Genomic DNA, 14,044 nt, shown 5'->3' with positions numbered 1-14,044 from the left:
GGCACTAGGAATCGAAGCTAGTGACTAAGTGAAGGCGTTCGCGTACCCAAAGAGCCTCGAGATATAACGGTCTCTTGTTTGCGTGTTTCTCTCCAGATACGTGTTTAGCAACACCGGAACAGGGGGGGGGGGGGGGGGGGGGGGGGGCGATTCCGCGCAGAGCGGCGGTCAGAAGCAGCGGCGCAAAAAACTGTGGAAAAAATTTTGCTCGTTCAAAAAGGCGTTGGAGAGGAGGCACCGAGTGACAGAAAAAGAGAGCTCGAGGACACGAGGCGCGCGCGATAGGGAAGGCTCAGCACGCACCAGCAAGAAACACCCCGTCGGCCTGCCTGTCCGGGACTGCGGGAATATGGACACTCACGATCTTAAAAACAGTGTAGATTTACGTTTGCAGCAAACCAAAAAATGCACGAGATGAGAAAATACAACACATGAACGGATATATATGGATAGAGAGGGAGAAAGAGAGCGACAGGGACACACGACAGATGTACACCCACGTACCCGCATATATATATATATATATATATAGGTTTTTTTCATGCAAAGATTTTATATGTACGTGTGTCACATGGTCATATGTGTTCGGGTGCATGAGCAGAGATAGAGTGTATGAACGGCTTTGGATTTTGAATGGGATTCGCTCGGATGTCGAACAGCACGCGTCGTGCTCAAGTTTAGAGACGGTTCTCGTCGTTCGTAGACACCACTTTTTGGAGGGAAGAGAATCTCCACCAGAAGAGGAGACAAGTATATCTGTGAGAGTTTCTTCGCAAAAAAAGAAAACAGTTTTGCTCAGCACATGACCTGCAGATGTCCACGCTTGCTCTCATCCGAGAAGCGAAACGACCGAGAAACATGCCAGGGAATCGCACGCAGAAGCAACACAATGACTGGAGGGCTGTTGCCTGTTTGAGGTGCTCTGTAGGGGAGTGGTAGATTCCTGCTGTCGTTTTCCTGACTTCCTTCCGACAGAATTGACTTGACTCAGAAATTTACGGCGCCGCACAGTCACGCCAAAGACAGACTTTCGCCATTGTTTTGAACGCGTTATCGGATGCATGCACAGTGAGGAAATGCGGAGCTCAGTCCCATCGCCCCATTCTCTCGGACTGACGGAAAAACCGGCGAAACCAAAAACGGAATTGAACGAAAAGGGAGCAAGACCCTTGTGCGAGTTCGAGACTCCTCACGCCTCACAAGAGAACAACAAGGATCGCAAAGCAGGCCGGCGTTGTCGCAAACGGCACCCGAAAAACACTTTTCCGTGCATGCGCAGTGTATGTACAACTCACGGGGGGTGTTGTTTTGGCGCGCACACGCCCGCTGTTCCGTTGTGAAGAGAAGGCGTGAAGTGACGGGAAAAAGCCTTTTCAACCGTCGAGAGAAGCAAGAACACGTGTGCGCGGATGCAAGGGTCTGTTCCTCTCTTCGGCGTTCCTCGTTTGCCGTTCTTTTCTTTCGAGTCAGAAGACAAACCACCTGACGTACGGCGGGTGATCTGTCTTGGGGGCCGCGACAGCAAAGAACGACCGGTGCAACGCCCATCTTTTCTTCGCCTCTCCTCGCCCTCGCCATCCTCGATCCTCGGCTGGTTCTGGCTGCAGAGCCTGCCTGGAACGCATTGTGTACTTTTCGATTTCTCTTTTTTTCGCCCGAACCTGCGAGAGATCTCGGAAAACCAATCTGTTGGTGTTCGTGTGTTTCGCAGACAGTTTTCCTCGCAAAGTTGCCCGGTTTCTTCTCGGCGTCCTCTCGCCTGCCTCGCTAGTTTCATGGCCGAGAAGCAAGGCTTTCACATTCCTAAGCTGCTGTCCTCGAACTCTTTCCGCAGCGTCTGAGTCCGAAAACAGATCTATACTTTCCTGGTGTTGTCGGTTATCTCCCGGAAGACCCAGGAACGGAGCCCTGAATGTGTGTCCAGCGATTCTGTTTCGCATGACACACAGCCCACTGTCGAACGCCGTCACCACGCGAAAAGGCCCCCTCCACGAGTCTGTAAAAGAATCTCCTTCCACTCATTTTCATAAAAGTTCATGTACATACACTTCCATCTTCGTGTGCTTTGTTACACTAAATGGGGATGTATAAGCATGTGTAGGGTTGAATCTACATCAGTGCAGGTATAGGCGTTGTGTACCAGCAGGTGGTTCCTAGGCCTGCAACGGAAGCTTCCTTTCGGTTGACGAGATTATGGACACTCCCGAGCGGTCTCACGACCTTCCGTTTTCTTTTCACCCCCGCCACCCTCGGCGGCTTTTCCACGACGCGCACGACCGCCAGCCAGGCCCGGGAGGCGGAGGTTCTTACCTCATTTTCCAAGACAGTGGAAACAAGGGCGATGCAGCTTGCCTCCGGCGGTGTATCGAGGCGCGAGAGCCTCCCGCGGCGAACGGCCGATTTAAGCCTCGCCCTCTCATCCAGAAACTCGCAAGCGAGAGAAACCCGCGAGGCGGCGCTGCTGCGCCTCGCCTCCCACAGATCCCGGAGAGGGAAGTCGAAGGCGTTCCCGAGGTCAACATGCGCCAGAATGAAGGACAGGGAGAGAAGGCGACGGGAGCCACTGCCCACAAGAGCGAAGAAGCAGGCGAAGCCCAAGACAGCCTCGAATCGGCCCAGGAGGCTCTCGCCTTTGCTCAGACGCTCGCAGAGATGCTCGTGCAGCAACTCTCAGGACGGAAGGAGGGGAGAAGTCGAACGGCGGAGCGTGAGAGACGCTCAAGACAGAACTCGGTCCACGAGAGAGAGAGCGAAGCGACGGCCGAAAATGAAGAGGCGAGAAGTTCCCCACAAACCTCCCGGACGGAGACGGGGAGTGCCGCGTCCTCCGAAGAGGCGAGGAGCGCAGGCGGAGAAAGGAGAGGCGACCTGGCGATTGCTGCGGAGGATCCGAACGCGGATGTCGTGAAGAGTGTCGAGTGCCGATGCAGCCGAGAATGGGAGAGAACTGGGAAACTGCGAGGACACCTGAGACTTTGCTGCAGTCGATTTCCGTACATTTCCACTCCGCAGGTCGACAAACTCACCATTGCCAATCTCTTTCGGCTTCAAATGTTCCCCTATCAACTAACAGGTCAGCATGCGTCTCTCGAAAGGCGTGCCGACTCGTCTTTTGGCTCGATGGGAAACCCGCGCAGCCCTGTCGTCGATACACCCGAGTAGGGACCCGCGCAAATCGAGAGACAGAGAAACAGTTAGAGGAGGCCGGAATGCAGAAACGCTCGTGTCTCTGTCCTCCCTCGCGTTCGCAGGTCTGCACTGGATGTCGCTTCTCTGCGGCTCCGTGAACAAAGCGCTCTCTGGAACTCTCGGCGGATTCATTCTCGCAGATGAACCAGGAATGGTAATTCTACACAGTTCATACATATGCGTAGAAGGCATTTATTCATGTACAGACATGTGCGCATCAATCTCCTTCCCTCTCTCTCTCTCTCTCTATATATATATATATATATGTAAAGGTATGACCACGCGTATCGACATATGTGTGTGCGTCTCTGCATCTGTATTTCTATCTGCAGATGCGTCTTGGTAGGTTTTGCACACAGACTCCACGCGACCACTGTGTGCGCTCTTTCTCGGCGGTCCAGAGGGCTGTGTCCCTCAACTGGAGCCCAGAGACAGTGTCCCGCGTCGGGTGTCGACGGTTCTAAGGTTTTCTGTGTCTCGTCTGTCGCGCGCGTTCGGTTCTGCTCGTTTCAGGGTTCGTCTGTGCAGACAGCGATGCTCCTGTCGCTCGTGTACCAGATGGGTGCTTTCCGGCGGCCTTCGTTGCTTGTCGTCTCCTCGAATGCGCACTTCGGTTCAGCCCACGGCGGCTCCCGTGACAACGTCTTCCCGTTCGCTTCCCGCCAGGCTTCGGTTTGTTCCGCCTCTTCCTCTCTTTCCTCGCTTCCGCCACGCATGCGCAGATGGATGCGAGTCTGCCGGAAGTGGGCTCCGTCGCTCCGTCTCCGCCTTCTGCTGCGACACACCACGGCTGCCTCGTCGCTGTGTGAGAGTGTCTGTTCTCACGCAGAGGCGGAGCCCGCGAGAGAAGCACTCGACACAGACGGCGCGCACGCGACGCAGCGACCGGTTTTCCCAAATGGTTTCCCCCAAACCGCGGACTGCACAGAGGGAGACGGAGAGCGAAACGGAGCAGCGACCGCGGAGGAGGCTGCAGGGGGAGGCGACGCAGTCGAGGGTGGCGAAGGGGAGGAATGTGACCCCAGAGAAAATGGCGGAGAATGCGAAACCGGTGGAAACATCGTGGGCTGCAATTCTGGCAAAGGAGCGGCTTTTCTGTCTCATGGCAGAAGCGAAAAGAGCAAAGCGTCTGCGCCTCACGTTTTGCTTGCAACGTATGAAGAACTGCTTCAGTATCCTCTCCTTCTTGAAAGCGCAATTCGAGAATTTGACGGCCTGGACCTTTGTGTGTACGACCTACGCGATGTGAACTACACGTGTCCCCACGATGCCGCCAGTCGCGCCTCTGGAGCGACGCAGGACCAGGCAGGTGTGCGACCGCCGTTCGGACCCCTCGTCGAGCCTCTTTCCGAGAAACGAGACGAAGTTGCAAAGTCTGCATGCGACGCGCACCGGCTCTCAGTTTGTTCCCGTGCATGCAGGGCACGCGACTTCTTGCTCTGCCGGCAAGACAGCCCCCTGTACTCTCTGGCGGGCGTCGTTGATCGCCTCTGCGCTGCCGCCTCGTCTCAGAGAAGAGCTGGGCGTCTAGAGAAGAAGGAGAGAGACAGCGCGACACAGGAGGGAAACAGCGCGACAGGCGTTAACGCGCCAGGCACGAGCACAGAAGAACTGTCGGCTGACGAAGAGACAGCAAGAGAAGCGAGAGAGGACGGGGACGACGCAGCAGGGACGAGGCCGCAAACGCTCCTGATCACCAAGTAGGTCTGGGAGAAAAGGTGGCGAAAAAGTGGACGGCTATCTAAGAATGGCGCACGCACAGACACCGCGTCCAGACCCCGCGGGACGACTGCTTGCGGCCTTCCGCGGTCCAAAGTTGCGCTGAACCTCTCTTTTTGTATGCTTCGCGCCTTCTCCGCTATTCAGTCGTGTCGTCGTCCCTTCCCGTTCCCGTTTTTCTTCCCTCGCTGGGGTTGGCAAGTCGAGACAGCGAAGCACCGAGAGCAGTTCGCTAGTCGTTTTCCGGCAGTTCGAGCCAGAGAAGTGCTTTCCGGCTGTTTCTGTAAATCAGTTTTCAGCCATCCTGCACTCTTCAGCTTTCCCTGCTGACCCGTTCAGTATGTATGCGCTTTTTCTTCAAAATCGTCTACACGTGCATGCGCGATTCGACTCGCCAGCGCATGTGGGAGCGAGTCTCATCAAGATCGACACTTGTTGTCGAACGGTCAACGCTGGAGATCCGCAACGTTATGTGCCAACCTAGCTACTTACTCGCTTGTGTACATTACTTAGATACCTCTGTACATCTACCTACTTAACTATATATATTTATATGTTTTGTTTATTGATATAGTTATATGCGTGTGAGTTGATCCCCCGATGCGCAGCGGCGCTGTTTCTGCTTTACCTCCGGTGTCGACTTTCGTCTTACTGAAGTCGCTTCGTGGATCCCTCTTTTCTGTGACTCTTGTTTACCCGATCTTTGCAGCGCCGATCCCTCGGCGTGTCGCGCTTCGCTTCGTCTTTTGCTGCCGCTCTTGCTTCCCGCCTTCTTCGCCTCTCCAGTGGATGTTGACCGCGCATTCGCAGCGTACTGGAGATCCACCCTTCCCTCGGGGACAGAGAAGCGGCCGAGGCTCTCGGAAGCTTTTCTGCCTTTTGCGCGGGAATGCGTGTTTCCGCTGGTGCTCCGGCGAGCGCGGTCTGCATGCATGCTGTCTCTGCTCCCGCCTCTCGACGGGGAAGTGCACCTTCTGGCCTTCACTAGCCGAGCCCACGTGGAGGTGTACGCCCACAGTCACCAGAGCGCGTCCCGAGCTCTCTGCGACGCGGTCCTCTCGTGTGGCATGCCCGACAAGGAAGCGTCTTCCGAGGCGGAAACCGAGGCGCCTTCGTCTCACGGTCAAGCGGATCCAGTCAGACGGAAGCGAAGACGAGCGGAAGCGCCAGCGGCGGCGAAAGGCTGCGCGGCGACGCAGTTTGTGGCCAAACCGGGGCCGGAGAAGAAAGAGAGGCAAGACGAGCAAGACGCCGTGGACAAAGTTTCGAAAGTTGCGCAAGAAATGGTCCGCTACCTGCTGATGGTGGCCATACACCCCATGCTGGTGCCTCGGTCAGGCTTTCCACGTGCAGGAGTCGAGGCTGAGCAGCCGAGCGTGAGGGATGCATGCGCAAGCGAAGACGAGGCAGACGGCGACCGCGACGCGCACAGAAGCGGAGAGAAACGCCTGCTCGAGGTGCGGGGAGCGGGCGGTTTTTTAGCACTCGAAAAACAGCGTTCCGCAAACGTGCAGTGAACGAATTAGAAGCGCAGTCCCGCCTCACTGGCGAAGCACGGCGCGTGTTTAAACTCTTGCTGGCCTGTGCAAACGCTTTGCTCGGCACTCCATTATCACGCCATTGCCTCGCAAAGGGGATCTCAGTGGTGCGAGGAGGACATCGCCCTGCGACATCTCGTTGGAAACATGCTTCAGAAGAGAGGGTCATAGCGGACGCTTGCAGAGAGGATTACAGGCGCACATCCATTCATTTGTTTCTACATGAGACCGTCTTGCTAGATCGGTTCTCTGGTTGATTTGCGGGCCGACTTGTTTTTGCAGGTGCTTCATTGTTGCAGCCGTGATTTCTTTGTCCGTCGCTTGCGTGTTCTCAGCGCGTGGCGATAGCCCTGTCGGAGACTCTGGCGCTCCCGCCTTGTTTCTCTTCTTTGCTCTCCGAGACGTCTCTCCCAAAGGCTCTGTCCCCGTCTTCTCCCGAGGGCGACTGCCGAGCGTGCACAGGCATCGCGTCGCCGCACGGGCGCAAAAGGCTCGAGAAACTGCTGAGGAGACACTGCAGTCCTTGGGATCTGCGGCGGCTCGGAGGAGCCCTCGGTGTATGCGACTGGAAGCTGAGCGAACAGGAGGCCTGCGAGGGCGAGAAGATCAGGTGCGCGATAAGAATTCAGCAACGGCAAGACTGGTTTTCACGTGCCAAGCCGTCCGCAGTTCGAACACGGAAAACCCAGAGGAGAATGAAACATGTGCACACAGTTTTAGGTGCATGTGCATCTCCTGACTGTCTTAAAAGCATGTATATACACGTGCGTGGATGTGTCGCGGGAGGTGCCTGACTGCACGTGCTGCCTCGTGGCCTATCATCGGAAGCGCAAGATTCCAATCGCGGGTTCAGATGTATAGGCAGGGCTCGTAGATCCGTGGAGAGGCAGAAAGCGAGTGTGTCCTCGTAGGCGTTTTGTCTCTGTGGCGAGGTTCGATCGGGTTTTTTTCTGCTTTTTCTCTGTCTCTTGTGTTCTCGCGCAGGTGGCTTCGAGACTTCCTAGCGCCGCTCACCTCGCCGTCTGTCGCCCAACGCAACGGACTCTCTGACGCTCGCGCGCCGTTCCGGGAGGGGGACCGACTTCACGGCGGCGTCGCCTCCAACGCGGGTGAAGCGAGGGCGAAGCGAGACAGCGGACTCGCAGCAGTGGCAGGAGCCGCAGGCGTCGACGAAGTAGAGACTCGGGACTGCATACGCGCCGCAGGCGCCAGAGCGGAGACAGCGGCTTCGACGGCAGCCTGCGATCGCGAGGAAGCACACCGGGGGTTTGCGGCATCCCAGACAGCGACACCAGCTGGAGGCACAGACCGCAAGAATCCGCGGAAAGTGGTTATTCTCAACCCCCTCGCGTGCGCAGTCGCCTCGCGGTGTGTACCTCGAGAAGCCGGAAAGCAGAGAGCTCGACAGAGACAAGACGCCCGCTTGCAGTCTGCTTGCCAGGAACGAAGAGAGACCGACAAGGGAGAAAGCCGGAAGTCAGGCCTGACAGACAACTTGTCGTTAGCATCTTTTCTCCAGGCGGCACTCGGGAAAATGATTTTCGTTATTCCCTACGGCAGCTCCAAAGAGACAGCTGCGCAGGTTCTCCACGACTTCCTCAAAGAAGACCCGACCGATGTGCCGGTAAGTCTCGCGAGAATGTCCCGGAGGAAAGGACGCGGCTTCTAACCCGTTCGTAAGACACAGCCGCATCCAGAGCCAAAAAATAAATATTGAATAAAGGAAACAGTTCTGCGGTTCTCTCTGTGCCTCTGGCTGGGTGTGTGTCTTTGAGAAGCACGCTTTTCTGAACGCCGACTCGCTCTCCATTCCTCTGGCTGTTTCGTCCGACCTTTGCCGGTCTCCACCGCACGCGCGGCGCCTCTCCCCCGTTTCTCCCGGAGTTCTCTCTTGGGTCCCCGTACAAGGGCATACTTTTCCGTAGGTTCGCGTTCCGGTGTTTGTAGAATGGATGGGGTGCCGGGATGCGCTTCTGGCGTGTCGCGTTCGAGACGGAAAGACACTCGAGTGCATCTTTCTCTCCTTTTGCAGGCCTTGCTTGTCGAAGACCTCGCGATCTTATTTGACTTGAGACCCCACACGCTGGCACATGTCTCCGACCTGATTTGGCTGGCGGCGCCGGCGAGGCCGCTGTCTCTCGGTGAGAGGCCCTCGAAGCTCGAGCCTTCGGGCGGCTGCCGGATGTCTTCTGAGGCCAGCAGAGACGACACTCGGACCTCTCTCCCGGCTTCTTGTGGAAAGGCGGAGGGAAGAGAGTGCGACGGAAACGGGGGAGAGAAGGGGCGCGCGCCCACCGAACCGAGGCAAGAGCAGCAAGGAGCTTTGGAGACGGATACGAAGCAGTGCCGAAGCGGACGGAAAGAAGAAAAGGTGGGGGGTGAAGAACAGCGAGAGAAAGTAGAGATCGTTCGGTGCGTCAGGAGAGAAATGCACGACTGCGAAGACGGACCTAATGACGAGGACGGATGTTTTATTATTCGAGAAGATATGCGCCAGGTGGAGAACTGCTTTCGGTGTGTCGGTAAGTCTCGAGGCGACAACTGTGCACAGGTCAAGAGCCTGCGGGCACAAAAAGAGCACTAGGTTCGACACTGATCGTCGGTGTCCGTGTTTCTGCGTCAATTTGAGGAGTCGGTGGTTGGTGCGAGAAAACTGTTTTTTGGCGTCACGAAGCATCCAAATCCAGCCTGCACATGCCCAGCTATTCATGAGCGCGCTTCCGTGCAAGTTTTTTTGTGCCGCGGGGGACAGTCATCGCGTCATTTTGGTCCGTTTTTCTCTCCCTATTTCGTCCTCCTTTAGGTCACGACACGCAGCGACTCTCTGTCCACTACCTGTGCTGCGAAGGAAGCATAGACGAGGTCTGTTTCCGGTCGACTTGTGCGGCAAAGGTGCGTTTCCCTACCCACGTTTCCTCGGGTGTACCTACACTGTCGATATCCCGCTGTCCGTGCATCGAAATAGATACAGAGGCTTCGACAGACGCCTGCCACCGTTTTCGGAAAGAAGGAAAAGATGAAGCCGGCGAAAGGCGTGCGTTATCGGAGAACCTGTGAAAGACAGGCGCACTGATAACATCTGATCTGCACGAGCGTCGTCATCAGGCAGCTAGAATCGCGCTTGACTCTTGAAACCGTGGTCCCCCGGAAATGCATTCCGAGGGGGTATTCCCGGAGGTTTTCTGCGGCGCATGCGGAGTCGGACTGATTCGGGAACATATCTGTCGCTGTCTGAGACTTGGCAAATGATCAGATTCCTTCGGAAAATGCATGTGGCTAGTTGAGTCGATAGCGAACAGGGGCTGGCACACGTGCAGAGGCGGTTCAAGTTTCCCCACGATGGGGATTGGCTGACACTGCGTCAATGAGACCAGCGACGAGAGTGTCCAGCTCGCTTGCGCGGCCGCTGCTCTCTCTGTGTGTGCGTTCAGGAACTGCTGCAGCTCAGCTAAGGTCTCTAGCTGACACAGAGGAGATAACGTTCTCGGCACAGAGGGACAAAACCTAAAGGGAACACATCACTGTTTGCTTGTCAAGCTACGAGCAAGGGGAAAGAGCCTGCTTTTGACTGTTGGGGTGTGTGTGAAGAAAATTAGATGTGATGTTGGGTTGAGATTGTCGCACAACCTGAAATTTTCTCGTCACAATCACGACACTCGGCGTTGAGCAGGGCGTCATGCACGAACCGTCCACTGGCAGTGACTGACTGTAGGGCTAATGCTGTGGCTACTAGTTGCATCGGTTTCCGCACCAGGAAGGCCTTGCGGTTGTAATGACTGCGCTCCGGGCCAGCAGGCAAGTAGCTGGTATCCCCATTGCAATCAATAGACGGGGAACACACTCCACGACTGGGGAAACATTGAATCGTGGAGCAACGAAGAGAGGGGCTACGAGATTCGCTAAGAAATAGAGAGAGCTTTTCTTGTCTGTCGGGCCGACCACGACAACAATTGCCACGCGCGCCAGCCCGGTGTCTGTACTGGATGTCGGAGATATGACCACGAAGTGTTCCTCATCGAAGGCATTGTACTCGTATGTCTTCGTACACTCGTGTTCGAGATCATTCGGTTGGCTGTCTTCTCCCACTTTCCGCAGCTACACACCGACGTCCGTCGGGCCATTCTAGAGATGACAGTGCCACGCCATGTGCCCACTTAATGCTGAGCCTGACACACCGTTTTCTGATTTACAGGCTCCCGTGGTCTTCAGACTAGGCACGAAAAAAGACCAATATATCTTTTTGAACTGTCTCGCGCAACTCAGTCAATGCCGGTGCTCGTGAGCGTCATCACAGGCGATGGCATTCGCACGTCCTGTAAGGTGACAAGCGAACGAGTCTCCGCGGTCTTGACAAAAATCGCGTGGACTTCCACGGGGAAGGAGCCTGTAGTTGCAAGGAGAATGACCAGTTCGCGCTAACCTTCACTCCAGTCTCCATCAGGCGTGACAGGACTGGGGGAAGAGTTTATATGCACTGTACTTGTGTGTTGCCATTGGATGCTGGTGAAATGTGTCTGTGTGATGGCGAATCGTGCGGTTGAGACGCAGATTTGTCATTCCATATCCTATTGAATGTCATGGTACACTCCTTACAAGAGAGCTCCGAGGGTTCTGAACGCATTCAAGGACTGAACCGAAACGCCGATCCCGGACTCTGCCGTGGTTTCAGCGGCGAGTAGATCGGGCTGCGGGTGGAGGGCATGAACTTTTCGTCTAGATAACGTTTGCGCTGCAGAAATTCACGCCGCAAGCGAGCACTAGCGGAGCATCCGACGCCGTGTGGTGCGCCAGACTATACCTTTCTGGTTTGTGTTCCAGTTTCCCCATCCGTCGACGCGAAATCGTACGAGCTCTAAGGCAGCGCGCAAACGCCACGTACACGAGATTCTCTCCGGAGAACTTTTCAGGGTGCTTTGGAGATGCAAATCTGTTACATTTATGCCGCTAGAAAGTTCCCATCTAGCGACGCTTCAGCACCCAGGGAGAGCGTTCACGGGGCACGTCCATGTAGCACAAGTTGCATATCAGTCCAGACTATGGAGTGGACACGGAGTCCAGACCCGCGGGCGATGCCCCCGCCTGCTTTTCCAGGGTCATCAACGTTTTTCCTACACTGCACCTGACTCATAAAGAACGTGGACTGTGCCTTTACGCCCGACGATGAGAAAAAGAGGGAGACGCTCCGCGCATCCCTGCAGAGCGAGAAGCTGCTGCTCTTCCCAGTGCAAGTCTCAAGACAGAGCTCCACCAACTCCACAGCCTAACACACCCGGCAGAATCTACCTCTGTGGTCTTGAGCGTCGTCTTTGCACAGCAGGGGAAAAAGAGAAAGACAGGCCGCCCAGAGACTGACACGGGCAGCCCCCTCAGACGGCACGTCACGCTCCCGAGTTTTTCACGCAAACAACTGGGTCGGCAGGATGTGACTGCGCCATACGGAACCGCATTTATGACACAAGAAACGGCAAGAGAGCAGCAAAAGAAACAAACCCAACAGCCATGCCGAGAGAGTGGTGCAGTTTGAAGGCCTTCACAACATCCTGGTACTCAAGCGCAGCGGCAGCCTGGTCACCGTCGCCTCCGCGTGCGGCGCGCCGAGCCACTTCTGCAGCGTTCATTGCGGTATCCGTGTTGTCGATTCCGAGCTGCTCCTCCAACTCTCTTCTTCGTTCCAAAAGCGAAATCTGGAGAAGACAACGCATACGCCACACGCCGGCGCAACCCGACAGAAACCTGCCGTGTCAGTTTGAGCACTTAGCCACGGGCTCCGTCTTCTCGCACGCAAGGCGCAAGGCTTCCCAGCGACTTGCCACATCGTGCATGTCAAACTCACATGTAAGAGTTTGAAGTCGGATGCACTGGTGTCACACAAGAAACGGCTGGGCACGTGTTTTACTACAGGTCCCTATGCCCCGCGGGGGGGCGTCAACGCTGCTTGAACTATTCCCGCCTCGCCATCTCTTTGGTGAATTTTGCCTTAATGAGCTAAAGGATGAGGTGCAGTGGGCTCGCAGGGTGGAAAGAAGAACGCGAAAGACTCCACTGAAAAGTTGATACCTGTCGCGGCGCGAGGTAGCAGGAATTGACGAGGTTCCCCAGAACGTTGACAGCAGCAGCCATGTGCAACTTGCTGTAGCCGACGCCCATATAGCAGACAGTCGAGAGAAGCGTCGACGAAAGCACCGTGGACGCGCAGAAAAAAATTGGGAAGTGGATCGACTGCACTTCCGCTGAACAACGGACACAAACACCGCCGCAGCGAAAGATACAACGCGCTGTCATCACTTGCTGACTCGGGGTAGCCGTGGAGAGCTTGCGTTTTCAAAGCACAATCCAACTGTCCAATCCAAGAGGGGAGTGAACAAGTGGCAGGCCCTAGGTTTTGCTGAAAAGCCGATATCCCATAGCTGGAGTTTTGTAGCGGCTTACGCCGACGGAGTCCGTCGCTCCGACCCCGGCAGTGAAGTCTTCTAGTCTCTACCGCTTCTAATTAGTCAGCTATGGACACACCAATCATTGCAAACGAAGAAGGAACGCATCTACGCGGAAAGCCAAACACAGTCGCTGCTCAAATGCAGACGTCCGCGCTGCCTTTCGAGTGACTGAGCGACGTTAATGAGGACACTTACCCAGCTTACACCTGCTCAACGTCTTCCGAAGAATAGGCGACATGACGAAGAACACCCATGTGGCCGAACCGAAAAGGCAGCTGAAACTTGTGTTCACAAGAGTCGACAAAAGTCTCAGCAACGCAGGAGACGTCTCCGCTGAATGTGGCACGCATGACAAGAGAGTCGACGGGAAGAAATACACGAGCAGGGAAGCCGTCCCGCACGCAGCGGAAACGTAAGGCAATTTACTCAGACAGTTCGTCATCTTGTCTGCTTGCGAAACGATACACAGGAAGCAAAAAAAAGTTTGCTTCTCTCCCAGGAGTCAAGATTGTTAGGATCGTGCAAACTTTTCCGACTCTCCCGCCTAATGCAATGCGCTGTCACGAGTCCGGGGTGGAGGGAAGGTGCCGGACGCTGGCCGCAAAGGCGCACAGCTACGTCTCGATTCTTAAAGCAAAACGGGGAGAAAATGTACCTGAACAGAGCTGTCGAAGCAAAGCTGTCCTCGTTATGCCTGCTCTGCAGTTCACCTTCTGCAAAACTAGCGTTTTTACGGTGTGGCAGGAGGTTTTTGTTGCCGAGGTGGAACAGAGGTGGTGTCTTCCCTTTAAATATTGTTCAAGTCCCGCATCGCTGTCGGTCCACGTCTGGAGGAACGGGACCGCGGGCCGTGTGTGTCCGCGTTGCGGTCTGCGACTCTCACTATTTTGCCGCTTCGGCTCGTCTACCTCCAGATGCGTCAACATGATTTCCTTTTATATTGCTTGATACAATTGGACCCTTGAAGAACGTTGCTTAGCTTCGCAGGTGAGCCCGAGCCCTCCAGCGTTGCATGCACCGAGGGCGCAGGTGCGTACGTCGATGTCTCCACACAAGTCCCGAGCCCCACTTTTCCTGCTCCTAATTTTCTGGTTGACTCAATGAGTGTGTGATATGAATACAGATGGATCGACCTTCAGATTGCGGCATTTCCTCCGGAATTGA

The 14,044-nt window shown here is 55.6% G+C and overlaps 2 protein-coding genes across 2 annotated transcripts; one reads left to right on the top strand and one right to left on the bottom strand.

Moving 5' to 3' along the window:
- Positions 1-2,193: 2,193 nt before the first annotated feature.
- Positions 2,194-9,954, top strand: NCLIV_004000 (conserved hypothetical protein; the record flags this gene model as incomplete). Its single annotated transcript, XM_003879902.1, has 8 exons — positions 2,194-3,073; positions 3,252-3,343; positions 3,703-4,889; positions 5,618-6,365; positions 6,782-7,056; positions 7,431-8,070; positions 8,479-8,968; positions 9,878-9,954. 8 exons carry the CDS (start codon positions 2,194-2,196, stop codon positions 9,952-9,954), a joined length of 4,389 nt encoding a protein of 1,462 aa, XP_003879951.1.
- Positions 9,955-11,893: 1,939 nt separating this feature from the next.
- Positions 11,894-13,806, bottom strand: NCLIV_003990 (conserved hypothetical protein; the record flags this gene model as incomplete). The annotated part of the gene is made up of 4 exons (XM_003879901.1): positions 11,894-12,130; positions 12,504-12,676; positions 13,076-13,370; positions 13,615-13,806. The coding sequence occupies 4 exons, from the start codon at positions 13,804-13,806 to the stop codon at positions 11,894-11,896; spliced, it is 897 nt and encodes a 298-aa protein (XP_003879950.1).
- Between the last annotated feature and the right edge of the window lie 238 nt (positions 13,807-14,044).

The sequence above is a fragment of the Neospora caninum genome, chromosome Ib (genome assembly GCF_000208865.1).
Source record: "Neospora caninum Liverpool complete genome, chromosome Ib".
Classification (NCBI taxonomy): domain Eukaryota; phylum Apicomplexa; class Conoidasida; order Eucoccidiorida; family Sarcocystidae; genus Neospora; species Neospora caninum.
The sequence above is the reverse complement of the archived record's forward strand: the minus strand, read 5'-3'. Positions and strand labels throughout refer to the sequence as shown.